Source organism: Antedon bifida, chromosome 10 (genome assembly GCF_963402885.1).
Source record: "Antedon bifida chromosome 10, ecAntBifi1.1, whole genome shotgun sequence".
Lineage (NCBI taxonomy): Eukaryota > Metazoa > Echinodermata > Crinoidea > Comatulida > Antedonidae > Antedon > Antedon bifida.
Genome location: NC_136235.1, coordinates 13,067,281 through 13,094,345, shown reverse-complemented (window position 1 = coordinate 13,094,345; position 27,065 = coordinate 13,067,281). Strand labels below are relative to the sequence as shown.

The following is a 27,065-nucleotide window of genomic DNA, read 5'->3' as shown; positions in this document are numbered from 1 at the left end:
TTGGATACGAGCAAGTGAGCTATGCCATTTGAACCCCAAAGCGAACAACAGTAGTCGATATGCGGAAGAACAATTATATAATAATCGTTGGTGTTAATGAATTTTTTATGAATGCGCCTTAATAATGATAGTGAATGACCAAGTTTACTTCGATATAGCTGTCTTATAAAGAATGCCATGCCAAAGTAGGTTTAAATGAAAGCTTCATATTATGTCATTCTAAACCTTACGTCATAATTATGCATATATTCACGAAAGTAATTTTGAGGAAACGACTATTACTGTATCTATTAATCTAGTATCCAAGGAGTGTCCGGTTACTATATCAGTCGACTGATTCATTATTGGCAGTGTTTGATACCAAAAATATTAATAGACTTTAATGTGTGGATTGCGCTGTTCGCATATATTTGTTCTGTTGAATTACTGAAAAACATCGTGTTCAGACGGTAATTAAATACACGTTATTTTGTTTTTAGTCTTCACTTTTCTAATGGATTTTAAGACTATAATGACTTTAATAAAAACCACATTAATTCTCTTAATCCTAATTGGTCAGATAAGATGGACCCATCCCAATATTCCATGGCTGACCACATTACAGTATCACAACATTTTCTCAAAATAGCATCTATTTAGCTACAACTGTCATTGCACTGTCGTTATCGTATATTTTCTATTTATTAATCCTCACTGATTCAATTTTAATAAATAACTTTAATAAGCATTTTGCAGTTTTAATATAATTCACTTATAGGAAAAATAACGAACAAGTAATTATTCCACTTTAAAAAGACACTAATAAACTGTTAATCTAACCCAAAGCCCTTTATAAATATAAATACAGTTTTCAGGTAAATAATTTGGGGGTTTTTTCGATCCAATTTTTGGTCAAGGTGAAGAATTATGTTGCATTAAAATAGCATAAATAAGGGACAATCTTTATGTCCAAATGTTTAAGGTATAATGCCTTCGTAGTAGTATTTGTTATTATTTCATTTTCTAGTATGATAAAAGGGGAAAAAGGTAATTATATATCTAAATGTTTTAAATAGGATACATAGGCCGATTCGTTAGTAATATTTACTTATAAAATAAATAATCCAGTAAAGATAGTCAAAATTATTGAAAAGGGTGAACCTAGAACAAAATACTTAGATATCTTACAGTAGGCCTAACATAACAGTCGTTGATTTATGAGGCTCACAGTTGGCTACTCTACAAAAAAAATCAGTGATTAAATAATCATTAAAATGTGTCAAAAGGAATATGAGCATGGAGTGAGAGGGGGAATCATATTAGGACCTACAAAAACGTAGTCGTTGGCTCTGGTCGTCATATTGAGACATGTGCAAAAAAAAATGCTGTGAAGACGTCTGGACAACACCGATAGAAACAGCGTGTTTTAGCCGATGAAATTGTGTGGTTAACTTGATTAAAAACATTCTTCAAAATGATGCGAGGCGGTGCCCCAATTGTTGTATTAAGTATGTATTTGACTATATATGTATATAATTTATAAGTCACATATAATATAATCAATTTGTTATTTTACTTTCTATATTTTTCAGATCAAAACACGAAGCGTGAAAGTGGCCGAAAGGTTCAGCTTGGAAATGTCGGTGCGGCGAAGGTGTGTATCATGCTGCCTTTTTTCTGTTGCTAAGTCGATGATGATAGAGGCCTAGGACGATTTGTTCTGGAAGATTCCATTTTAATTATTTAAAAAATGTACACTTCTACGCATAGGCCTAGTTGAATTTAATCGACGCATAATGATAACCAATCACTATTTAATAATTTATAGTTGCATTATGATTTTATTTACAAATTTGTTAATTTCCATCCCGATTTTCATGAATGAGAACGATTTATTGAAATACCGACGACGTGAATCCAAAAAAAAAAAAAGTCAGTTCGTCCCATATTTGATCCCAAGTTTTATTTATTATCTTTTTCAAGAAACTGATTTTATTTAGTTATACATATCCAGGTTCTGTACATTTTTTAAATTGTGTGTGATCAACATTACATTAATTGTTAATTATTGAGTTTTTTGGTTGGGTGGGTCATGATGTCTTTATTGTAGGGTGTGTCAGACAAATAACTTTTTAACTGCATTTCAAATGCATTTGACTCCGATAGATGTACAATTGATGTGCATTTTACTATATATACTACAATGTTATTTATTTGTTTTATCTTATTTTCCCTCTATTCTTTGATATACATTAAACCATATTTTTTAATTAAATGATTCATTTGTAGTTTAGTTTTTAATATAAATTTCTTTTTAATTGCAGGCCATTGCTGATGTCATCCGAACATGTCTTGGACCAAGGTCCATGATGAAGGTCAGAAGATTTTTTTTTCATTTCATTTACGGGGTATATTTTCGTGGGCCTGGTAGCACAAGTGTGGGAAAGTACGGGGAGGTGAAGCATTTATGGGGTATATTTTCGAGGATTTGGTAGCACAAGCGCGGGAAATGACGGGTGAAATTGGTAGTATAAGCCCCTGGCTCATTCCATGTCATGATTTATCGCACAATTTTAGCAGGTATTTTAGCTATACTGGATGCTAAACCCATCATTAGAGGAGTCCTATTTTTCAGTAAAACATGTTGCGCAAGTGCCTTATGTCTTGAAGTGTCTGCTGCACCTCCCTGTTTGGTGCACACTACCCCATCCCCGGGGCCAATCTGTTTTCAGATGAGAACTGTATTTAGTGGATCTTGTTGGGTCCAGAGTACAACAACTCATTTAGTTTCTTTAAAAAAGATTGCTGTTTGCACAAACATGTGTCGATTTATTTAAACAAATATATTACGGTACAATGGTTACAGCATTTATAACATTATTTAAGGTTGTATGATCACAAGCTGTGACTAGTTTCGTTATACCATTTCTTTTATTTAGTAGTCACAATTTTTTGGGTGCTCTAGCTTAAATAGCAATTCTTTCATAAATTCTTCCAATATTTCACTTTTACAAGCCTGTGGTAATGCAATTGCAAGGGATAAGATATTATAAAATTACTGTAGTCAAACTTCTGATTTTCTAAGAATTGCTTTTATAGGACATAGTAAAGATTATTTTGATTTATGAATTATTAAGCTCTGTCTACACATACTTTATGTGACAACAAACTGTGATGTGCCCATATATGGACATGATGTCATATCACTACCATATTTGGGCTTATCACACTTTTTGTTGTCAAACTAGTTGAGCTGTACTGTTCTAATAATTGTGTAGCATTTTCTATATACTACACTACTGACACTATTTTCTGCATACCTCTGAATTGCAATTCCAATTTCGGTATAAAAAAAGAATATTATAATGTTAGAGTATATATTTCCGAGTGATGGTCTATTTAAAATTTTGCAAATAGTTTACCTGTTTTATATTGTTCACTCTTCATAACTTGTTCACTCGCTATGCATCCTGTCAGGCATGACGACATCTTAGAATAAAATTTGTCTCTAATTTTTACTCAAACAGTCAATGATGACTGGTTTTGGGTAAGTAATCCAATACAAATAAATGTCAAAATTATAATATTAGTTTTTGCAACTTGAATAAGTGCAATTTCAAACCGTGTCTTGATTGGGCTGTTTTCAATATAACTACTCAACAGACTACTGTACTTCAGTATACCTTGTTATTATGAATATGGTACACCTATATAAAGAAATAACATTATTTAAGATAAATTTTATATTCTTTGGAGAATTGTATTAAAGATGTATTGTCTGAAATTGTCCCCTGAAAAATAATGTTTAAATTTTGTTGTTGTTGAATATGCCATTTTAATGTCACAAAAAAGTTAATCCACTTTGACCAAAAATTTGATCTAAACAAAATTTAACAAAAATGGTCAAATTGGCTGCTAGCCAATGGATTTTTGGTTGAATTTAACCATTGTGTTATTTTATAAAAATTGTATTAAAACTACTAAATAACATATTGAAAGTCTGATTTAATTAATCTTCATGTTTTGTGTTTTTGGGGGACAATACATCTTTAAAGGCTAAAAATTCATAATAAATGCTTGTGTACTACCATAGCGATATGGTTAACTAGGCTGAGTGAGAGGATGGCTAGGTGATTCTACAGCAGGTTGGCTATTACAGTAAATTTTGACCTTCCAGTAAATGAATTTAAAAAAAAAAAAGAATTTTCCTAAAAACAACCATATCGAGGTGCACAAGTAAAATGGCTATTTTTCAAGCGCTAATATGTTGCATCATGGCATATCAAAAAACTAAAAAGAATAAGTATGTAAATGCATGGTGTATTTTTTCAACAGGTATTATTACTAAGTTACGACAATGTTATGATCACGTTTTTTAAGTTTTTGCCAGTCCAATGTCTGATCCCTATGACCTTTCAGCAACTCTGTTTTAGGTTTTTATCTCTTAAATTCCCTGTGTCCCTTCCCAACATTGAAAATGAATTAGAGCTCCTTGCCAATGTATATCTTGGATTTCATAGTGAATTCCATGTGCAGTCCAAGCCACAAATCAGATATGTCAAAATATACGACGACATTCACAGTCTAATCAAACAATCGTACCACCAGCAAATAAAAGGCTACTTACCCTTAAAACAACGTGCTCCGATGTACAAACATCATTATACAACAAGTAAGAAATTATATCTGTTGAATAACACCGACCTGCAGTATATTGATGCCTCATTGATTGGTTTATTGGCTTTAATTAATATTCATGTCGGTTATTCAGTGTGTTTTATTTGAATGTCATCCATGTGGAGGGTAGTTTGACGTTCCCCAATTAATTCAAATGAATGAATTGCTTAAGGGGCGCCATGATAACCAAACATGGACTATTTTATAGTTTAATGGGTGTGTGCTTTTTATTCAACTCTCTCTATACTATCAAACCTTATGTCAATCTTTATATCGTTTTAGCTCTGTAATATAAATTTTCTCTGTATACATATTTGTTTTATCTAGATTTCAACACAATATCAAAATACTTTAGTAATCTTTTAACCTCAGTCTGTGTAACATCATTTAAATATTCATTGATAAATATATAGATAGACATATATACTGTAACCTTTACCATATTGTTTATCATTGCAATAAAAGTGGGTTGCTCCCACAAAAGAGAAAAAAAAATCAAACCTTATGTGACAAAAAACTATGATGTGCCCATATGGACATGATGATGCCATCACTACCATATTTGGCCATATCACTACCATATTTGGGCACATCACTTTTTTTTTGTCAAACTAATTTGATAGTGTAGACAGAGTTTTATATCCACATCAAATTTTGGTGTGGTTTATATCCAGTTCACCTTTTGGGTGGGCTTATATTCAGTTAGAGTTTGGGACAGGTAGGCTTACATTTAGTTAGAATTTGGGTGTGGCCTTATATGCAGATCAAATGTTTTAGGTGTGCTTATATATATATATTGAGTATACTGCAACTAGTAATAATCAAGTAAAATTTTGAAATGGTGTCAAGTTCTAACCTTTTTAAATGGAAACTCAACACTGTCAACGGATGAGGTTCATACTTCTTGCATAGCTCTCTCTTCGAATTTAGTACAGTAATTCATACAGGAAATAGCCCATTTCAAGTTTTTGTCTTGTTTGCTTGAATATTCATACAATTTACATTGTGTTTTTTCTATATTAAACTTTTTCTATATTACAGTTTAAAAAATGGAGAAAGTTTTGATTACTTTTTGAAATGTATATTTTGTAATAAATATAATAGAAAATATATATTGATTTTATTTGTATTTTCTAGATGTTGATGGATCCTATGGGTGGTATAGTGATGACAAATGATGGTAACGCCATCTTAAGAGAGGTAACATATTTTACAATTACCGTATATCCTGGGGTATAATCCCACTTCGGGTTTAATCCCATCCCCTACTTTATGTCTGATTTCACAAACAGACATATCACCGGGCATAGTCCCAGTGTTAACTTTTGGTCTGGGTGTAGGCCTCTCTCTAGCTAGTTCAGATGAGATTTTACAAGAAATGTTTTGACCAATCATTTCCCCCAGTAGTCCCGCCCCCAAAAGTCGGCCCAATTTTGTGTTCATGGGGGGTGGGATTATACCAGAGGATATACAGTATTTTGTATCTTTATTATAGACTCTACCAGTAGTACAAAATAGATTTTTCATTAGTATTAATTTTCATTATCTGACAGAGTAGTCAGACAGTAGGTTTTGGAACATGTGTAGAGAGACATGTAGACTACGCTCGCGCTAAGGTCAAATTTTCGTTCGCCAAAATGGCGAAAGGTTTTGAAAAACATTAGCCAAATTGAAAATCCTTTAGCCAAATTTTAAAAAACATAAAAATTCGCAAAAATGTTTATTAAATAAATAATGCATGTATTTGTTTGTTATTTTACTTCTTTTAGGCCTACATTTATATTATTATTAGGTATCCCAATGAAGCTGATTTTCGTTACCGCGATTTTAACACGTTCGTGAAATTTCAAAAAGTGACGTGTCTTTGAAGTTAAAAATATACTATTTCTTATGTACCCATGAGAATAAAAATTATATGCCTGGAAAGATCTTGTTTAAGGGATTATTTTTATATATTTTTAATCTATGTTTATTAAATATTTTAATAGAAAACGCGAGTTAAAAATGAGGTACAAAAGCCGGCGAGCCGAAATCCGCGCGCTAAAAATAACTTTGGAAAACACCTACCCATTTTCGCACCCGATCGCACGAGGTCCATAATAGGTGGTGGAGTAATTTTTGTTGCATGTTATCAGGCTTTAAATACTTTTTATTTTGATACGTAAATCGGTTATTATTATTATGTACATCCGCCATGTCAATTTTAACGATAAAAATTGAATTTTTGAGTCTTTCTCATTATCAAAATCTGGCTAATGTAGTATTGAATTAAAGCTAATTTATATTTCTGTTTGATAAACCACATCGTTTTATTTGACTTTGCGTGGACCTCGTGCGAAGAAGCCAACAAGACCAACCACTGAAAAAAATAATCCCTACCATAAATATCAGTGTTTACCATTTTCCTTACGGGGGTTCAGTTCTCCGCTTATTACTAAATTACTGTCGCCCAGGCAATGTGCATGGTATGCATGTATTAGCGCGTTAATTAATGATTGAATAACCCCCGCAGTGGACTGTTCCATTTTCTGAACTAGTCTTCGCCGCACACGAGGCATGTCGAAAAATGTCGCCTCTCATCATGGAATATTTGCTTCGAAACGTCAATTTTACCGATTTATTAAATATTTAATAAGTGGAATATTTATCAATCTATTATATAAAACAAGTACGTTAGGAACAAATGTACCGCAGAAATTTAAGAAGCTTTGAATTTGCTATGCAGCGGCCGTAACCCATTCTATGTAGGCGGCCGAAACGCGGTTTGTAGTATACGCTGTTTCTTAGCTATTCAATTTAAAGCACAACTTTCGGTTAGAATAATCGAAAGGGAAATAAAATTAAACATGTTAACATTATACTATTGAGGTAATTACTTTGTTAAATTTAAAATTCCCTATTTTAAATAACAGAACAGCCTCGTTTACGGAAGTATTCGTCCACATGTTTCTGTTTACATTTTCTTCTCGAAGTTCATTTTCTACGTCGAAGAATAGGGACTTCCCCTTTTATTCGCTCATCATCACGTCGACGTCGGCCGGCCACGAACCAATCACATTAACTGTGTGTCATTAAAACGTCATCGAGGCACGCTCTGCGCATGTTTAAACAGAACTAAAAAAATGAACACTGTGATCGTGACGTCTTCACATAAAATGCTGTGGTGGTAAAAAGTGTACCCGAGTGTGTGCGTGTGGCGAATTCTCGCTCCAATAAGAAGTCACGCCGACCAGGCTACAGGCCTAGGCTTGGAATGTATTTTCGCCTATTTGGCGAACGAGGCAATAATTATTTTCGCCAAATGGAGACTCCAGTCGCCATTGGCGAATTGGCGAGCGGTTAGCGCGAGCGTAGGTAGAGAGAAACACTAAACCTAATCCAACTTCTATGTTTAAAAAACAATTTCTAAATTTTACCGTTCAGATAACTGTTCAACATCCGGCTGCAAAATCCATGATTGAAATTAGTCGGACACAAGACGAGGAAGTTGGAGATGGCACAACATCGGTTATCATTTTAGGTATGCATTTTAACATAGCCAAACCTCAACAGGATCCGTGTACATGTGTGTAAAGTGTCATTTCAATCCATCTTATGGTTTAAAAGCCTTTGTAAACCATAACTATTGAAATGTCTTAAATAGACTGAAGATTTCCTTTTGGGATGGTAGGCAGGAGGAGACAGTAAAAAAGATTAATCTATGTTCACGTATATGGCCAGTGTACACCGTTCCATTCATTATTGGGACTGGTGGATTTAGTGTTCATCTTTCGTCTACTCAGTAAGGGGAAAATGGCAAATTCAGAACTGGTCATTTTAGAAAACAATATAGATATAGGAAGCCTTTTGCTATTTTCCCCCTGACTGTACTGTCATTAAAAGGAAGTTTTCTATCGTAACACAGGCCTTGTCTTTTGAAAATCATAGGTGTGCTACAAATTGCACTCCTCAATACATTCAGGGGTGCTGTAGGTGTGCTGTTTGTATTTTCATGTGTAGAAGTTTACCAAATTAAGGCGTGTTGTAAATTGCACTCCTCAAGGGCAGTTTAGGAGTGTGTTAGGTGAGTGATCGCACTTACTCGCCTTAAAAGACAAGGCCTGGTAACAACACACTCCTTAGATCCACTTCTGGGGCTTGTAGAACAAGGCCAGACAATGAGTGTTAAACTGATGCCTGTCCTTGCTCTTGTGTCCAGCAACACTCGTGTTGTTCGATCGGAAGTGCTTGAGTCATTAGTGTGTAACAGTAACATACCTCCATAGCTGGAACCATTGATCATTGTGCAGCGTTTGACTGTGTGTTATCACACAGTTGAATGTCATTTCCACAATGAGCACTCCAGTAATGGGGACAACTGTTTCTTGGCACCATGCCAATATTATTCTATAGTTTTTTGCAGTAAAAAAATATTTTTTATTGCTAGTTCATTTCAATGTGTAGTTTATGAGGCACATGTATTGTTGTATTTTAGCATAATACATAATATTGTGTTACCTTAATTTTACTTATTTTTAGCCGGTGAAATGATGGCAGTGGCTGAGCCATTCCTGACTCAGAAGATGCATCCAACGCTAATCATTGATGCCTACAAGCTGGCTATGGAAGACATGCTAAAGATAATGAAGGAACAATCGTAAGTTACTAACAGCTCTCTTAAGCGCTGTCTGCACTATCAAACTAGTTTGACAAGAAAAAGGTGTGACGTGCCCAAATATGGTAGTAGTGATATTCCCAAATATGGTAGTAGTGATATACCCAAATATGGTAGTGTTATGACATAATCATGCACATCACATTTTTTTGTCACATAAAGTTTGATAGTGTAGACATTTTATCTGTGCATTCCATCTCTATGCAAATTCCAGTTTGCCTAGGGCCTAGAGAGATCATTCAGATAATTGAACATTATAATTTTGTGTTGTTAAAGTCTGTCGATTTATATATTAGTAGGTAATCCATTACCTAAGCTGTCTAAATATGTCTGGATAAAAATAGATTCTCTTTATTAAATGTTTACATATTAAATGAATCTTTTAATGATCTAAGTTACTTTGAAAAAATAATAATTGTAAATATTTATTTTTAAATGTTTTGTTAATGTTCTGTATTGAGCTATATTTGTTCTAACAATGATAAAAATGCATACAGGATTTAATTCACATTGATCAAATTGGTTTGGTTTTTTTAGCAAAAAGATTGATATCAACAATGATGAGGAGATGCTGAAAATAATCCAGAGTGCCGTAGGAACTAAATTCGTCAACAAATGGTAAGTTTGATGATAAATCGGTAATTCATTCTCGTCTACCTTCAGGGTATGATTACCCATTTGGTTACGTCCGTAACTTTAGTACAATTGAGTGTGTCATTATATACATACAGTAGAACCTCTATTAAGGGGATATCTTTTGGACCCAAAATTGTTCCCTTAATATCGGTTGGCTGTAGTGTTAAAATATATATTTCTCATGTGTTACAAAAGAAAGTGTTCCCTTGCCCTGGCTGTAGTGTTAAAACATATATTTCTCCTCATCTGTTTCACACGAAAGTGGTCTCTTAATAAAATGAAGTTGTCTTAAAAATATATTTTTCTCCTCATTTGTTTCACCAAAAACCTGTCCTCTCGATAGAGTGTTCCAAAGGAGGGTTCTACTAAAAACCGAGACCTGATGCTATTGTTTTTCCTTTACTACCCTGAAATGCAAGAACCGATTTGTATATTTTGAAGTTTAAATTAACGTGTATTTACTAAATTATGTATATGAAAATTTAAAAAAAATATATACAGTGACGGCTTTTGTTTCAGATCGAAGACAGAGGGAAATGATATTCCTCCACAAACTGTCAATCTGCCCATGTATACAACAGTTAGAGGGGAAATGGCAAAATCACCACTGTGGTCATGTTACAGAGTTTTCAAAACAATATAGACTATCTGATAACTTAACCACATAAAACTCCTAAAAGGAGAAAGCCTTTTGCCATTTTCCCCTGACTGTACTGTCATTACATAGAAGTTTTTGATTATCGTAACAACACACTCCTTAGATCCACTTCTGGGGCTTGTAGAACAAGGCCAGACCATGAGTTTTAAACTGATGCCTGTCCTTGCTCTTGTGTCCAGCAACACTCATGTTGTTCAATCGGAAGTGCTTGAGTCATTAGTGTGTAACAGTAATATACCTCCATTGCTGGAACCATTGATCATTGTGCAGCGTTTGACTGTGTGTTATCACACAGTTGAATGTCATTTCCACAATGAGCACTCCAGTAATGGGGACATCCATTCAATTTGTAAAGATTTAATAAATTTATTTTTATTGTTTTATTTATTTATTGGAAAAATTCATTGGAAATGTATATGTATTCCCACACTAAGCAGAAGTGAGAATAATTGAAAGCCAAAATAGATGTTGTTGTTTCACTGAATGATGTGTTCTTGTTTTAGGGGTGCATTAGCATGCAGTATAGCACTGAAGGCCGTCAAGACAGTGATGGTTGAAGAGAATGGCTTTAAAGAAATAGACATCAAACGTTACGCGAAAGTAGAAAAGGTATTGATGCTCTTTTCTTTCAAATCTCGCACTCACAATTGTTTTCATGTAAAATGATTATGTTGGTATTATGAGCAAAGTAGTAGTAGTAAATACTGGTTCTTATATAGCACTTAATAAACAAAGCGTCTAAGTGCTTCATATTAGTACCCCGGTCATGTTTGGATCAAACACGTATGAAAACATGCTGCAATAAATGTTGTGTTTTGACCTTACTAGGTACCAATTTCTTCATCAGGCCAATGTCCAACACACAGCGTCACACACCCTCAATGTGAAGATATTTTGGTCCTCTGTTTATCCCCTCCTCCAAAAAAGTCATTCATTTTTTTTTAAATAATCTAGTGCTTGCTATTCTTTCTTTAATCCACAAGTTCTCTGCTGCCCTCTGTAATCTAAAATTCCTAAAGCTCTGTCTACACTATCAAACAAGTGTGATGTGCCCAAATATGGTAGTGATATTCCCAAATGTGGTAGTGACATGTCCATGTATTGGCACACCACATTTTTTTTGACACATAAAGTTTGATAGTGTAGACAAGGCTTTAGAAAACTTTTTTGAAGAAAAAATGTTGTGTAAAATGATTGCTAAATGTATTTGTTTTTCTGTTAGAAAAACATTTCAAAATATTTAAATTTACATATTCTTATAGATTCCAGGTGGTATTATTGAAGATTCCAAACTTCTAACAGGTGTGATGCTTAACAAAGATGTAGTCCATCCGAAGATGAAAAGAAAAATTCAAAATCCACGAATCGTACTTCTTGATTGCAATTTAGAATTTAAGAAAGGAGAATCACAGGTATGTAAACTCATTTGTCATTAGTGATCCACAAAGTGTGGCTTTTCTTACTGCCATGCTTTGTGTCATGAAGCTAAGTTTTTTGGTCACAGTTTTTTCATATTCTGATATAATTTCACTGTGTACTTGGTACATTGACAGGACGTAATGGTCTGGTAGTATGACCCCACTACTTCCAGATGACTAGCCTAGCGTCCATACATGTAGGCCGCATATGAACCGCTGATGGATAGGGTTAGATTCATCTGAGGAAATAGTTGTTACTGTAGTAACATGATAATTGTGCATAGGCCTAGGCTATTTCATGAAATAATATTACTACCTTTCTGGTAATTTAGGCAATACATACCTTTCAGAAATTGCATTTGAAGTGTAGTATATCAAAGAAATCATAAATTTATGAACAGAATAACTGTATAAAAGAATGTCATTTAAATGCACCCTAGCTTCAGCAGCTCACTGTACTACTGAAGCTCTGTCTACACTATCAAACTTTATGTGACAAAAATGTGATGTGCCCATATATGGACATGATGATGTCATATCACAACCATATTTGGGCACATCACACTTTTTTTGTCAAACTGTAACAAATTTTGTTTTAATATGTTGCATCCTATACCTTTTTTCAGACCAATATCGAGCTGAGTAGCGAGACCGATTTCAATCAAATCTTGCAATTGGAAGAAGAGTATATTGAGAAGATATGTAATGAGGTGATTGCATTGAAACCTGACTTGGTTTTTACAGAGAAAGGAATTTCAGGTAAATTGTTATTTATACATATATTATTTTATACACTTAGTATAGCAAAGATACCCAATGTAGAGCCTGCACAGTTACACCCCTTCTTCACCCTGTGTAGAGTGGTTTCCAAATGTAGTCATCCATCCCATCCCATTACAATACCCCATTACCCCACCAAAAACGTACCCCTCCCATGCCATACTTGATCCCCACATTTACATGCATTGCATTCATAGTGGTCTAGGACATTCATGCAATTGTTAACAGGGCTTTTGTTGTTATTGTAATATTTCAATTTGTTTGCTTATATATGTATTTTAATGATATATGACATACAGCCACCGAAGAAGATTTGTGTTATAAACAACTCTACCTTTTATTTATTTATTTATTTACTTATTTATTTCATTTATCTATTTTATCTTATTAATTATTGTACTATAACCTCAATGTAGGCCTAATTTTTTTTTATTTTGTTAACTTATTTTAACCACCATCCACATTTATACTTAACTAATTATTTATAAAGAAATTTATTATGTATTATTTGTGGAAATCAAATAAAATAAACAAACAAACAATGATTGTTCTTGTTTTATCATTTTTGGTATCATGTCTTTTACCTTTTTAACTTAAATCAATGCAGTTCAATTTTTACAAGAATAAAAGACTGCACATTCAATGTTATTTGTATGTGGTATATTTTTAACTTTTGCGCCCACCTTTAAAGTGAAGGTTAATAGTAAAGTAGGTTAGGAAATTAAATAGTTAGGAATTTTATGATTCATAATCTGTTGGTATTTTGTGTGTAAATCGCAACAGTTTATGTAAACCGATGAATGTTTTTTGAGTATTAGATATTGGATTCATATAGCATTACGTGTTTATTCCATATTATGTGTTAATTCAAGATGCTTATTCAGCTGTTAACCGTCAACATGGGTGTTTGATGTTAATTGTTTTTCTTTGAAATAATCTGTAACGCTGTCATCGTGTTACTGTTATGTGACTTTTAAAACAGCTCATCCTACGAATTCTAGTTACTCTATGCTTTATATAGAACATTTTAAGAAATGTTTTTATAATGCTAAATCAACCAAGTCCTTTAGAAATAAATATTGCTCTTTTATTATTAATTTGTATTGAAGTATTTCTGAGTATTTTTTTTTAACACTGGGTAGATTATTCCTTAGCATAGCTGTTCTTACAGATAAAAAGAAAAAAATAAGATAATTGTTTTTGTTGAATATGCCATTTTTATGTCACTTTAGTTTAATTCACTTTGACCAAAAATTGAGAAACAAGTTATTTACCTGAAGAAAAAACATAGTCAATGGGTTTTCAATGAGATATTTTGTCTTTTTATAAGTGAAAACAATTTTTTTATTTGATTTTCTACGGAAGTGAAAAACTTTAATCAAAACTGCGAAATGACCTATTCAAAATCTTTTTATAGTAATCTTCATTTGTTCATTAATCTTCATGCTCTTAAATATTTCATTTGACAGATAAAATGTATATATATTCATTATTATTTTCACATTATGATTTCATGAATAAACCTATTTATATTTGTTGTATTTGTAAATAGAATTCCGTTTAAAGGTCTTTCCACCTACCCATAGCTTTTGTGGTCACCTGATAATCTTTTGATTTATTTTCTTACAGATTTGGCTCAGCATTTCTTGATTAAGGCTGGAATCTCCGCCATTAGACGTGTAAGGAAATCGGACAACAACAGAATTGCCAGGTAATTTTAAAATTTATATTTTGTTCATCACAAAGTCTTTGGTTTATTGATTGTTAGAGAATAAGATTCTTGGGAATTGCTTTCTCACCTACCCATGGCTCGCACTTGGCATACCCACCTTATTCACCTAACAACATATACTGGTATGCTCAGAGCGAGTGGCCGACCGTTCAAGGCAGAGATCCGGTAGTACAAGTCTTCACAGGGCTTACAACTAGTATACATCTGGCTTGAGGACCCAGTGTATCAGCCCCTGTCGTTCATCTGGGTAGGCGCTACTAGCTGCCTTCGGTCTGTGGAGAGCCTCATTTGAAAATCCTAATAATACTGACCGCTCCGGATCCCTTTAGGAATAGAGTTCTATCACAGGAACCATAAAAAAATACTTTTTAAACAAATTTTTCTGTGCTTGTTCTTTGTGAATGGTATTGAAATAAATAAAATACAATTTTTTAAATGTGACAAAATTAACCAATCAAATGGCTAGGATACACTCGGGAAGAAAATGTTGGAAGAAAATCTATGTAGGAAGCCAAAAATACAAAGACCATAAAAACAAATCAACAAAAAAAAAGAAAACACTCAGAAACTGAGTGAAGTACTTGGCAAAATATATCAGGAAAAACATTATTCGGAGTGACATGACCAATAGATCAATTTACCTGAAAGTCAATAGGCATGTTCTGTAAGTATATACCTATTAACACCCACAAAATCAGGACGATAACTTACAAATTGTGGACTCTGTCGTGCTAAAAAATAAAGCAAATACAATACTCGGCAAAAAATATTGTATTAACATTTGTAGTGATCGTCATTGTCTAGCCTTTATGTGTAACAGGATTTAACATAAATCTTCAAATACAATTTTCACAGTTTCAACTACAATAACGTCATCATGCCAATCAATCAAGCTGATTAAAAATATCATGGATAATGGAATAAATAATCTATTTAATTAATGAAGACATTTGTTTCATTCTTCTAGTTTTCTAAACACATTTCTGCTATTTTTATGATGGACAAATAAAGTTTACTATGACTGATATAAATAAAATTGTGTTCAAATGTACAAAAACTTACAACCAGCAAACAAATTATTAGTTTATTTTTAACTGAATATTATGAAAAATCTACTAGCAAATTGCCTGTTTGCCAGAGTGTATTTTGAGCCTTGCTATTCAATTCGATCTGGTAAAGTAAATTAGTCAAAAAACTGTTTAAACATTTTAAAATATTTCACGGCCCATAGTTTGCCAAACAACTGGCTGGCAGAACTTGTTTTTAAAGGCTACTGTATAGTATCAAGAGACTCTATACAATACCCCATATGATGATGGTTGCTGTTAGAAGATGTGCTACTACATGCTGTTTAGTGTCTCTAGACATGATACTGTTTGTGTAATAAGGTGGATAAACGGAAATGAAAATAAAAATTTAAGTATTTATAAAAAAAATCTTTTAGTTTGTAATATAAATATTTTTTTATGTAACAATGTTACTGTTATAAATCCAAAGGCAAATTACTGAAAAAATGACAATGCTGTGGGTATCAGTGGCTGGATCTCAATGGAGATACAAAAAAAAAAGCGAAAAGCTAAATCAAAACGATAAAGTAAAACAGCCAAAAATTAGCAAAGAGCTTTCGGGCAACACTAGCCCTTCATCAGTGCAATGTTACTATTATAATATATTCGTTTTTCTTGAGATAAAAAAAGCAATGCAGTCATCATGTTGTGACTTAAAATAGCTCAACCCACGAATTCTATCTAATTGTATGCTTTATATAGAACATTTTAAGAATTGTTTTTATCAATAATGGTAAATCAACGAAGTCCTTTAAAGATGTATTGTCCCTCAAAAACATGAAAAATGAAGATTAATTAAATCAGATTTTGAATATGTTGTTTTGTAGTTTTAATAAAGTTAATCCCTTCCATTAAAAAAAACGGGAAAAAAAATATTTTCTTATATAAAATGACAAGATAAATGGTAAAATTCCACCAAAAACCCATTGGCTGGCAGCCAATTTGACTATTTTTTGCTTTAAATTAGTTTTTTTAAATAGTTTTTTTTTTCGATTCCATTTTTGTTCAAAGTGGATTAACTATTATGTGACATTAAAATGGCATATTCAACAACAACAATTAAAACATTTTTTTTCAGGGGTAAAATCACAATACATCTTTAAAAATAGATCTTTTTATATTAATTAATTATTTATATGTTAATTGTTATCTTATTTGTAATGTTTCCTGTATAAAATATTTTAGACTATTTATAATTAATTCTTTGTATTAACATCACCGAGATTTTAATTCCATTTTCACAATGTTATTTCATTAGTCTGTAAGGGAAGACCATGTTAACATTATTCTACTTCACTTACTGCAGTAACTACATGTGTTCAACCATTGTTTATAAAGCAGTCACTGCAATAACGAGTGCGTTTATAATTGTATAATAATAATAATATTATTGGTTACTCTCCTTTAAAACGGAGGAACACTCTCGTAACAAGAGGTTCGACCCATACAAAATGTTTACAAGATAAAGTCATCAGTATAGCCATTATAATGTTATTTCACTCCAGTTGAAAACCGACGGTTTTCCGGCGGCATTATTATATGCGACATGTGGTATAGATTTTTTACTTACTTACATTTATTTATTAGAATATTGTTATGTGTTATGATATGGACTTTGTTCTGAAATAAAAGTGAATTGATTGGATTGAATTGAATTACAATACATATATATATATACAGGTACAAAAAGTTAAAGATGTATTGTCCCTTTGACTAATTCCCAAAAAATAAAAAATAACAGATTTCGAAAAAAGGTGGGTCATTTTGAAGTATCATAATAGTTATTAACTATCACCAAAAATTTGTCGAAAAAAAAATTATTTAACTGAAATACAGACGTTTTTTTGTTAACAACTTCCAGTCAAAGTTTTAGATCAAAACATATCCCATAATGAAATGCGCTTGTTTGGCTACTCTGTATGCATAATCATAAAACTTCCTCACGATCTGTGTGAAAATACCTTCTCAACCGTGACGAGTTGTAAACAATCCTAATTAGCATCATGCATAATGCGTACTCATGGTTTGAAATCTTTGTTTACTTTCGCTCGCGACGATTTTCCAGACGAAATTTAATCAAACTAATTTACCTGTTAATTACGTAAACTTGTTGCTTTTGGCTTGAATTTTCGACTTAAAGTGAATAACTTTAATATTACTTTGATATGGCCAATTTAAATTTAGAATATTTTGACCATTTTTTTGTGTTTCAAGGAACAATACATCTTTAATAACGGTTCACAATTACATAATATCAAGCAGCACAAATTCTACTGACTTATTAACAGTAAAAAAGAAAGAGAAAAGAAAAAAAAAAAAATCATATAAACTTATAATAACTTTTAATGTTCCGTTTAGTAGATTTAGACTTTCTTCACAATATAATTCCCTAAGTAATAACACCAATATTGATATTTTTTATAATGGCATCACTTCTTTCCGTTCTATTATTTTACATCACTTAGTTAACCTGTAATATCATTTTTTCTATGTTCGATGTCATCTTGTTTTTCTGTATTTTTTCTTATATTTTTTTATCTAAAGTAGTTTTTATTAAGATCTTAACTAGCCTGTGGCAATGATTCGCTGTTGGTTTGGAGTGAAATTAATAAATAAATAAACAGGTTTAAAAAGAAAACAAAATTTAGCAGATGAATGATCTTGACAAGGCTCCTGTGCATCAACAAATCCAAATAAAAAATTTGTTGAAAATTAGGAAGTGAGATTATACTAGGATTGCATAGTATGGAATTACTGATGTGTCTGAATTAAGCAAAACCAGAAACTTTCACGGAATGAAACTTTTGCGAATTTCAATCATTCGCAAGATTTGCGAAAGTTTCATGCAGCGAATAATTTTCAGAACGTACTGTAGGTCTAATACTGTATACAGTAGCTTATGTATCAGTGTCTTTATAACACAAAGGTCGCGCATTCACGATATTGTTATCAGTATTTATTACAGTACTTTATTTTCAAATTCGCGAAAGTTTTATGTCGCGAAAATGGCCGATGTAACTAATTCGCGAGAGTTTCTGGTTTTACAGTAGTGGGTGCGATTATAGTTGAGCATGATATATTTTATACAGTATTTTTTTTTCCATTTAAATTTTGGTTTTTATTTATTCGTTTAAAACATTTTTTTTTTATTCTTCATTGTCAATATTTATGCAAAATTTCAGTTACTAAATCTGCATAATTTTTTTCTTGTTGAGGTAAATTGATTATCAGTATCAATTTTTTTTTCTTCTGATAATTGATTGCTCGGTTCATTATCATGAAAATTGAAATTTAGTTTCGTTTGAATTGATGTGAATAAACCAACTGAAGATATACATACAGTTAGCAAATCAATTTACATAAAAATTCTTCTGGTTGAGATAAATTGATAACAGTTTCAAATTGATAAAATGAATTAAGTGATTTCTAGTTCTTTCTAAATGGCAAGATTGAGTATTAAAAATAGGTCTTTTGCCAATAACACTACGTCAGACATGATGTGAATAACAAGCAGTAAATGGCCGTTAGTGACCCGTTATTTAATGGCCGTAACTGACCGTTGGCTAAGCCAGATCAAATTACATAATGAAATATTCATGATTTATTATTAGCGTTTGTTCTAGACATACTGGGAATTTGTATAGGAAGAATTAAATAAATATTTATATGAATATATTATGCAACCAAAAGCAAATTTATAATTTTACACAAACCATTTGACCTGTCTTTATAATATTAATATTGCACTATTTGGTAAATTAATCCGTCAACCTTAGGGTTATCACCTCATCCACCCTAGGATAAACCCATGCAGCATGTGGTATAATCCCACCCAAAAATTTGGAGTAGATTCCCTAAATAATGATACATGTATCGCCCAAGCCACTGTATAATAGGGTCCCCATATAATTATAAGCCTGCATCATTATAATTTGCATAAAAGACTTTATGATTCTAAAGTTATACACTAGGTTTCTTCTGATTTAATCACTTTAATATTTTGGAGAAAACGCTGAATGCTTTAGTTGCTGTTTGACGGGTTTTTTTTCAAGAGTTTTCCCAACTCTATAAAAGTGTATATATAACTAGAATGTTCAAGATTTTATTTATTGCACTGATGATGATTTTTTTTTATCAAAAAGTTTATTCAAATTCTACTCTGCTGTCGAAAGTTCAGTTAGTCAGGTATTTTATGACATCAGCATTTATGACATCACCTTGGTGTCCATCAAGGACTTAATGAAAGTTGGAAAAACTATCGAAATTTGACAAAGCAGCAGCTGACATAAACTACTTAAATTGAATCATTTGTTTTTCATTTTTTATTTCTACAGAGCATGTGGAGCAACAATTGCCAATCGTACTGACGAACTGAGGGAAGAAGATGTAGGTACCGGAGCTGGTCTTTTTGAAATTACCAAAATAGGAGATGAGTAAGTACTTATATTATTAGTATGACAATACTCTTGTGTTTTTATCTTGAGGACCAAAATGTGATCAACTAACTATTAAGCCCTGTCTACACTATCAAACTAGTTTGACAAACAAAGTGTGGTAGTGATATGACATCATCGTGTCCATATATGAGCACATCACATTTTTTTGTCATAATGTTTGATAGTGTAGACAGAGCTTTACAACTAGCTTTGCATTTATTTATCCTACTGAATGTAGCACATTTACTTGGGATTTGAACCCACAACCCAGTAGCCTGACATTTATACCAATACTTTTACCAAATTTACAGCTAGGATAGAACTATTTGTATCCATTTTTTATTAAATATAGTTCATATTATGTCTTAAAATAAGAAATGGTTTCTTACAAAAATAAAGATTAGGTAACAGATTTTGTTTCGTGGTTAAATTGTTTGGAAATGTACATAGTACTTATAGTTATAACATTTTTGTTTGGTCTTGAATGTAATATCTTCTTCATTTGTTGTTAAGTTGGATGGAAAGTTTTTGTGTATATATTTGTATTGATATTAATTAATGTATAAAATGTTTGTGTTCAGGTACTTTACCTTTATAACCGAGTGCAAGAACCCAAAGGCATGTACAATCATGTTAAGAGGTGCCAGTAAAGACATACTAAATGAAGTGGAAAGAAACCTCCAGGATGCAATGAATGTTGCTCGTAATGTTGTTCATGAACCATATCTTGTCCCTGGTGGTGGCGCTGTTGAAATGGCTGTGTCATATGTAAGTAGACTCTTACAAATAAAGTTATTACACCACTCCGTTGGGACCTTCCTATTCAGGGAATACTATCACCCAATACCAGACTCTATGAAAACCAGAAAATCTCCCAATACCAGACTTTTATTGCCGACCAAAAGGTCCCAAATTCCTTTTTACCATTAAAAACACATTCCGAATACCAGACTTATCCGGAAAATACCAGACTTTCCTGAAAACTAGACATAGTATTTGGCTAGCCCAAAGCTGTTGGACTGTATATGTTACAACACAACATTGCAACTAAGCTCCATTCAGGGAACATCCATAATAAAAAGACTATAGTATAGAAATATATATGGGGACAACTTTGGGTTTCAGCAATGTACCCCCTTAATAGGGTTGTCCCTTGGATAGAAGTTGTCTGTAGCGCTAATAATACATGTATGGGTCTACTGTTTTATCATGGGCATATATTTTATATTCTTAAAAGAATGATATTTTTGTTTGTTAGGCTCTTAGCGAAAAGGCAAAAGCAATAACAGGTGTTCAGCAGTGGCCTTATCGTGCAGTGAGCTCAGCTTTAGAGGTGATTCCACGAACCCTAATCCAGAACTGCGGTAGCAACACGATCCGTACATTGACAGCTCTGAGGGCGAAGCATGCCAAGGAAGGTAACACTACTTGGGGAATTGATGGAGAAAAGGGAACAATTGTTGACATGAACGAATATGGCGTTTGGGACCCATATGCTGTTAAAGCCCAGACTTTTAAGACAGCTATTGAGGTTAGTACTGTTTCAAGGTCTTTTTTGATTGTGCCATTTATCTTTTAACTGTCCCCCATTTAGGGGACACTTTGTCTGCTCCTTCAGGCACTCCATTAATAGGAGTCTACTGTGGATGAAACAAACAATTTCCATAGAACTTATTGTGCAAAACTGACTTGATTTATATATACAGTAGCTATTAATGTTGATCCGATTGCGTCATTCCTCTTCAGACTTGGTTGATCATGCTTTAATACAATATGTCTGTGCAATGACGCACATATTTCTTGTCTTCTATTCTTGTTTAATACTATATAGATGACATTGTTTATTGCTGATGCATGTATAAAGCCCTCCTCACTTACCCTACCTCCTAGCATCAATCATTTATATTGTACTGATGCAATGAAACCCCCCCCCCCCCACCCCCCTAATGTATCATTCATTTAATGTAATTATGCAGGTGTGACATCCTACTTTTCCCACCCCCCAGTATCATGCGAGTGTAAAATCCTCCTTTCTTCCCCTCCCCCAGTTTCAGTCAGTTATATACTGTAATTATGCAGATGTAAAATCCTTCTCCCCTCCCCCTCAAATTCGTGGTCTTTTGAAACATGTTAGATAGATCAAAAAAATTTTAAACAAATCTACAAAAATTGAGAGCATATTATATCAGTAGCTGCTTATGTGTGTCATGGTATATCTTTCAATTAGTATGTATATTGATGTCTCAACCTCAATCAACCTTTTGTCTGGTGTCGTTATATTGTAACAAACATATTTGTTTTATACTTATAATGCCTATTTACTATACCCCAAAGAACAGAAATCAATATGATCTTTCTAATTAAGTATGTGCGGGGCGCACAAAAGACGCCTGCGCAACGTGAAAGCAATTGTGAGATTTTAACATTTTCAAAATGGCCTAAACATAAACTGAAAAATCATTTTTGCGCATTTTTAATTTTCAAATGCGTGTGCGCTCGTAACTCCTTGTTGAACACACCATTTTTATGTTCCAGGAAGTTGGCCCTTAATGTAAATTATAGTTGTGTGTCAAGTTTCGTTGAAAAATCTCAATTAATTAAAAAGTTATAAACAGTCATAGGTTTTCACGTAATGGCGCGTACGTAGCGCCACGCAAATGTGACCTCAACCAAACAATCACATGCACAAATTCAGATGTAAGTCTATGCACTACAGAGAGCATGTGCCTTTTAATAGAGAATAGGCCGTCACAAATAAACGGGAATAAAACAAATTAAGCAATTTTAGATTTAATTTGTATAATATATAAATATAATTGTTGTTTTCAGGACCATAATGTCATTTATTTAAGAGTTACCGGTTAAGTTAAACATGTTGTGTGTAATATTCAGGAATTATGATATACATCTAAAATTTCAGGAAAATAATGCAATGTATGCAAGGGTTAAGTTAAACATGTTATATTATATGCAGTAATTATATTCATGGTATGGCATACATATACAATGTATCAAATGCAGAGAGGATAATGTTGCCTAACACTACAACACACATCGCATAGATATAGCCAATTCATCACAACTCTCTGAACAGCTGTTAACAATGTAACGAGAAACAGTGCAATCAATCCTTCAGCTAGCATTCATGCATATTATATCACTTGAACGATTTGCAGACAGACTCGCGCTCTTAAACACTGTGACCTCGCTACCCTAGCGGAGGTCACAGCAATTCGTGTCAAAAGTAATCCATTGCCAATTAGACTTCTTCGTAACTACTTGTTCTGCGAATATTTTGTGTTATTTTGTAGAAAGCGTTTTGCAACGAAATAAAATGGCTTAACTGGAAAAAAAAATCAATAAATTATCAGTTGATATTTGGTAGCATTTGGTTACAATAGTTTAACTGGTTATGGACACTGTATATTCGGATTGTACAACCAACTAAATAATTATAAATTCAGGGATGATATTCCAATGTGCACAGTATACATTCTTCTATTGTGTCGTGTTTTTTTATAACTATATAATTATATTGTATAAAATTAAAATTCATAAAATATTAATATATATCAGGGTTGAATGCACTTCTTTGTCTTTATGAATCCAAAATGTAAATATTTAATTTCATAAAGGCAAAGTCATAGGTCAAAGAACTTTCGCTGTAACATATTTGTCCATCTTTAGCAGAGGAAGATCCAGAGTTTGCTCAGGAGCCAGCTCTGGCCAACCCCCATCTCTCCTTATCCCACCCCATCCCATCTCCCCTACCCTACTCCCATCTCTCCCTACCCCACCCCATCCCTACCCCACCCCATCCCTCCCTACCCCACCCCATCCCATAATTTTTCAACAACGTGAATTTTATTTAAAAACTCAATTTTGTGAATATATAAGTTTGGTTTATGTTTTAATGACATCATTTCATTATATGTAAGCACGTCATGAGAAACATTTAATCTGTTTCTGATATATATTAATGCTACTATAGTATACTACCCTTTTGCTTGGTGAATTCATGAACTGTGGTTGAGACTGCCTGTATAATTAACAGAAATAGTATTTGATGGCAATCTGATTGTGTTGATAATGTATCCTATCTAAATTTAGAAATTTGCTAATTTATTCTATGATATCTATCCTACATAAATATCATCACCTCTGCAAAGCTATGATTATTTTGGAGTGTTGGCAATAGATAGGTTTGTTGCGACGTTGGTGTTTTTATCTTTGAAATTGTTTTTCTTTATTTTTAATTTTGTGTACTGGGCACACTATGAGAAAAATCTTTTTACTGAAGAGGCTACCCAGTATAAACAAAAAATAAATTTAAACTATAACCCAAATATGTTTATTCTTTACCGGTATTTAAATAATGAATGTTTATGAGTTGAATCTATATTTACAAATTTTGTGCAAATTATTTAAAATGATTTCTTTTTAAAGACTGCTATGTTGCTGCTTAGAATTGACGACATTGTTTCAGGAACCAAAAAAGCTGGTGACCGGGAAGGTGCAGGTTCCGTAGCACCAACAACCGAAGGCTAGGAGGAGTACCTGAATATCTTTGTTACATTGACTGATAGCTGCTTGCTATAGCTGCGTATAGAGGGTTACATTCTAGCAGAAGATATAAATATGCTGATAATATCCAGGTTGGATATGTTAACTGTAAACCAAAAATATGTTAAATAGTTAATTCCATCTCAAATAATAATTGTTTCTTGTTCCTATTTTGCATATTGTTCCATAATTTTGCATCCAACAAAATATGAAATCCAAGTATTTAATAACATTTCACACGCACAGGATTATTGGTAAATCTAAAGCTCTGTCTACACTATCAAACTAGTTTGACAAAAGAACTGTGATGTGACCAAATATGGTAGCGATATGACATCATCATGTCCATATATGGGCACATCACATTTTTTGTCACATAAAGTTTGATAGTGTAGACAAGGCCTTAAAGTTTAAATATCTTTGATGCAACTTATCTTGATCTATTTTTCACCATTTTTGCATTGTTTTGTATGTTTTTTGTTTGTTGTTTTTTCGTTTTTTTGTATAAACTAGTTTGAACTGAAATAGAGTTTTATATATGACTCTGAAATTAAATGTGCTTAATAAATGGGTATTGATCTTTGAATGCCTTTCGTAAGGTATAGTCAGAAGAATTCTTCAACCTGCGGAGTATGTTAATGTTTTGAGTATGATTGCAGCATCACAATGTTAAAACTGGCTGAATGTCCTTCATCGAAGCTGTCAACAATCTAAAGTGTTTAGAGACGACGCAGATAATGCAAACCGATTATTGTTGTTTTTCTAATGAGGCACAAAACATAATAGTGCATTTGAAAGCAGCTGGTGCAATGTATGTATTTAATCAATAATGGAAGAGCAAAATATAGATAATTGAATTAAATTATTGCATTTAAAAGTACATATGAATTAAATATTTAGTTTAGTTTGCACTTAATGCAATAGTTAATCTAATTATTTTTTTTTTTGTATTTGTCCTTCATTTCATAATTCCAAAAAAATGCATTCTTTATACCTAAAGCTCTGTCTACACTATCAAACTAGTTTGACAACAAAAGTGTGATGTGCCCAAATATGGCAGTGATATGACTCATCATGTCCATATATGGGAACATCACATTTTTTATCACATAAAGTTTGATAGTGTAGACAGAGCTTAATATAAAAGGATTTTCATTTTTTATTTAATATAATCATTTTACTGCAGTGACATTTTGTTTTCTTTTTAACAGGCATATTTAATTATTTATCTACTTTTTTGGGGATAATCATACACACTGTTTATTGGAACTGCTTCATAACTTTTGCATTGAAACAAATTAAAATCAAAAGTTATTGCAGTGAACAAATGTAGTTACTGCAGTAACTACATTGGTTACTGCAGTAATGACATTTCGTTTGATTTATGCAATTATTTAGTATACACACTGTTTATTGTAGTGAATGCTTCATAAACTTACATTAAAACAAACTAAATTATTACAGTAAAAAATGTAGTTACTGTAGTAAGTGCAGTAGAATCATTTTGACACGATCCCTAACTAGCGTACATTTCCAATAGATAATGGCACCTGTTTTTAAGACCCAATTATTATGTGCAAACACAGATTTGTCCTGTAAAGGAAACAACATAAGGGTTGTTAAATTACATTAATGTTCAGCGTATATCATATTTTTCCTCATTAAGCGTGGTTCCCACTAGCAACGTAACACAATCTATGCAACGTAAGAAAGTGCCCTTCCAATCATTGTGTTTGCCCCCGTCTGCGTGAAATCAAACCTGCGATGTTTGCAGCACTGTTGCGTTGTCGGTTCCCACTTGTGATTACGCAATACATCACTTTGCGTCAATACGTCGTTGCGTTGCGTCCTAATGGGAACCACGCTTTAGGCTATTGCTGTAATGCTGGCAAGCAGGGTTTTTTTTCTGTAAATCGTTGTTGACTTTATTAAACAAATGCTCAATTAAGATACGATAATTAAGATATGTATTAATTAGAATACCGGAAAAAACAACAAAAGTCAATATTGCTTTTTTCCGCAATCAGCATTTTCCTCAATTGTTTACTAGTGTTTAAAATGATTGACTATGTTAAAAAATACTATCTGTATTGTTGTATATGCATTTTTTGAAAACTCATTTGAAAGCACACATTGCGCATGTGCAAAAGCGGTTTACGGTTCTATTTGTATTGTGATGTTTGCTGTATGTAGTGATAATATACTCTTGTCTAGCCAAATAAACTGGCTCTTGTCCGGATGCCAGAAAACTGATTTTGTGTTTTATTTTACATCTAGGTAGACGCAGAGAGTGAGAGTTGGGTCAAATGAAAATCTAATAACTAGATGTAGATCCTGAATATATTTTCATTTCATAAACATTTATTTCTATTAATGGTGCATAGAAAAAAACAACGAAATATATCAATAAAAAAATACCATTAATTGTGGATTTTACAAGAAGAAGAAACTTGTCACGTAAAAGC

At 32.7% G+C, this 27,065-nt stretch overlaps 1 protein-coding gene and 2 non-coding genes across 3 annotated transcripts; all 3 read left to right on the top strand.

Moving 5' to 3' along the window:
- Nucleotides 1–1,368: 1,368 nt before the first annotated feature.
- LOC144854146 (T-complex protein 1 subunit gamma-like) lies at nucleotides 1,369–26,853 on the top strand. The gene is made up of 15 exons (XM_078712041.1): nucleotides 1,369–1,487; nucleotides 1,572–1,633; nucleotides 2,304–2,354; nucleotides 5,794–5,856; nucleotides 8,080–8,176; nucleotides 9,175–9,292; nucleotides 9,848–9,928; nucleotides 11,108–11,213; nucleotides 11,867–12,016; nucleotides 12,649–12,781; nucleotides 14,432–14,513; nucleotides 19,936–20,034; nucleotides 20,619–20,805; nucleotides 21,296–21,568; nucleotides 24,484–26,853. Exons 1-15 carry the CDS (start codon nucleotides 1,454–1,456, stop codon nucleotides 24,583–24,585), a joined length of 1,638 nt encoding a protein of 545 aa, XP_078568167.1. The 5' UTR covers nucleotides 1,369–1,453; the 3' UTR covers nucleotides 24,586–26,853.
- LOC144854922 (small nucleolar RNA SNORA53) lies at nucleotides 8,765–9,014 on the top strand. Its single transcript, XR_013614731.1, has one exon. It is a non-coding gene; the product is annotated as a small nucleolar RNA SNORA53 (small nucleolar RNA).
- On the top strand, nucleotides 10,694–10,943 carry LOC144854919 (small nucleolar RNA SNORA53). The gene has a single exon (XR_013614730.1). It is a non-coding gene; the product is annotated as a small nucleolar RNA SNORA53 (small nucleolar RNA).
- Nucleotides 26,854–27,065: the final 212 nt, after the last annotated feature.

What these genes read in the sequence shown, in the direction of transcription:
- LOC144854146 (XM_078712041.1), top strand. Translation starts at nt 1,454, where the DNA reads ATGATGCGAGGCGGTGCCCCAATTGTTGTATTAA. An exon ending in GAAATGTCGGTGCGGCGAAG is followed by an intron (nt 1,634 to 2,303) that starts GTGTGTATCATG and finishes TTTTAATTGCAG; the next exon opens with GCCATTGCTGATGTCATCCG. An exon ending in TTGAAATGGCTGTGTCATAT is followed by an intron (nt 20,806 to 21,295) that starts GTAAGTAGACTC and finishes TTTGTTTGTTAG; the next exon opens with GCTCTTAGCGAAAAGGCAAA.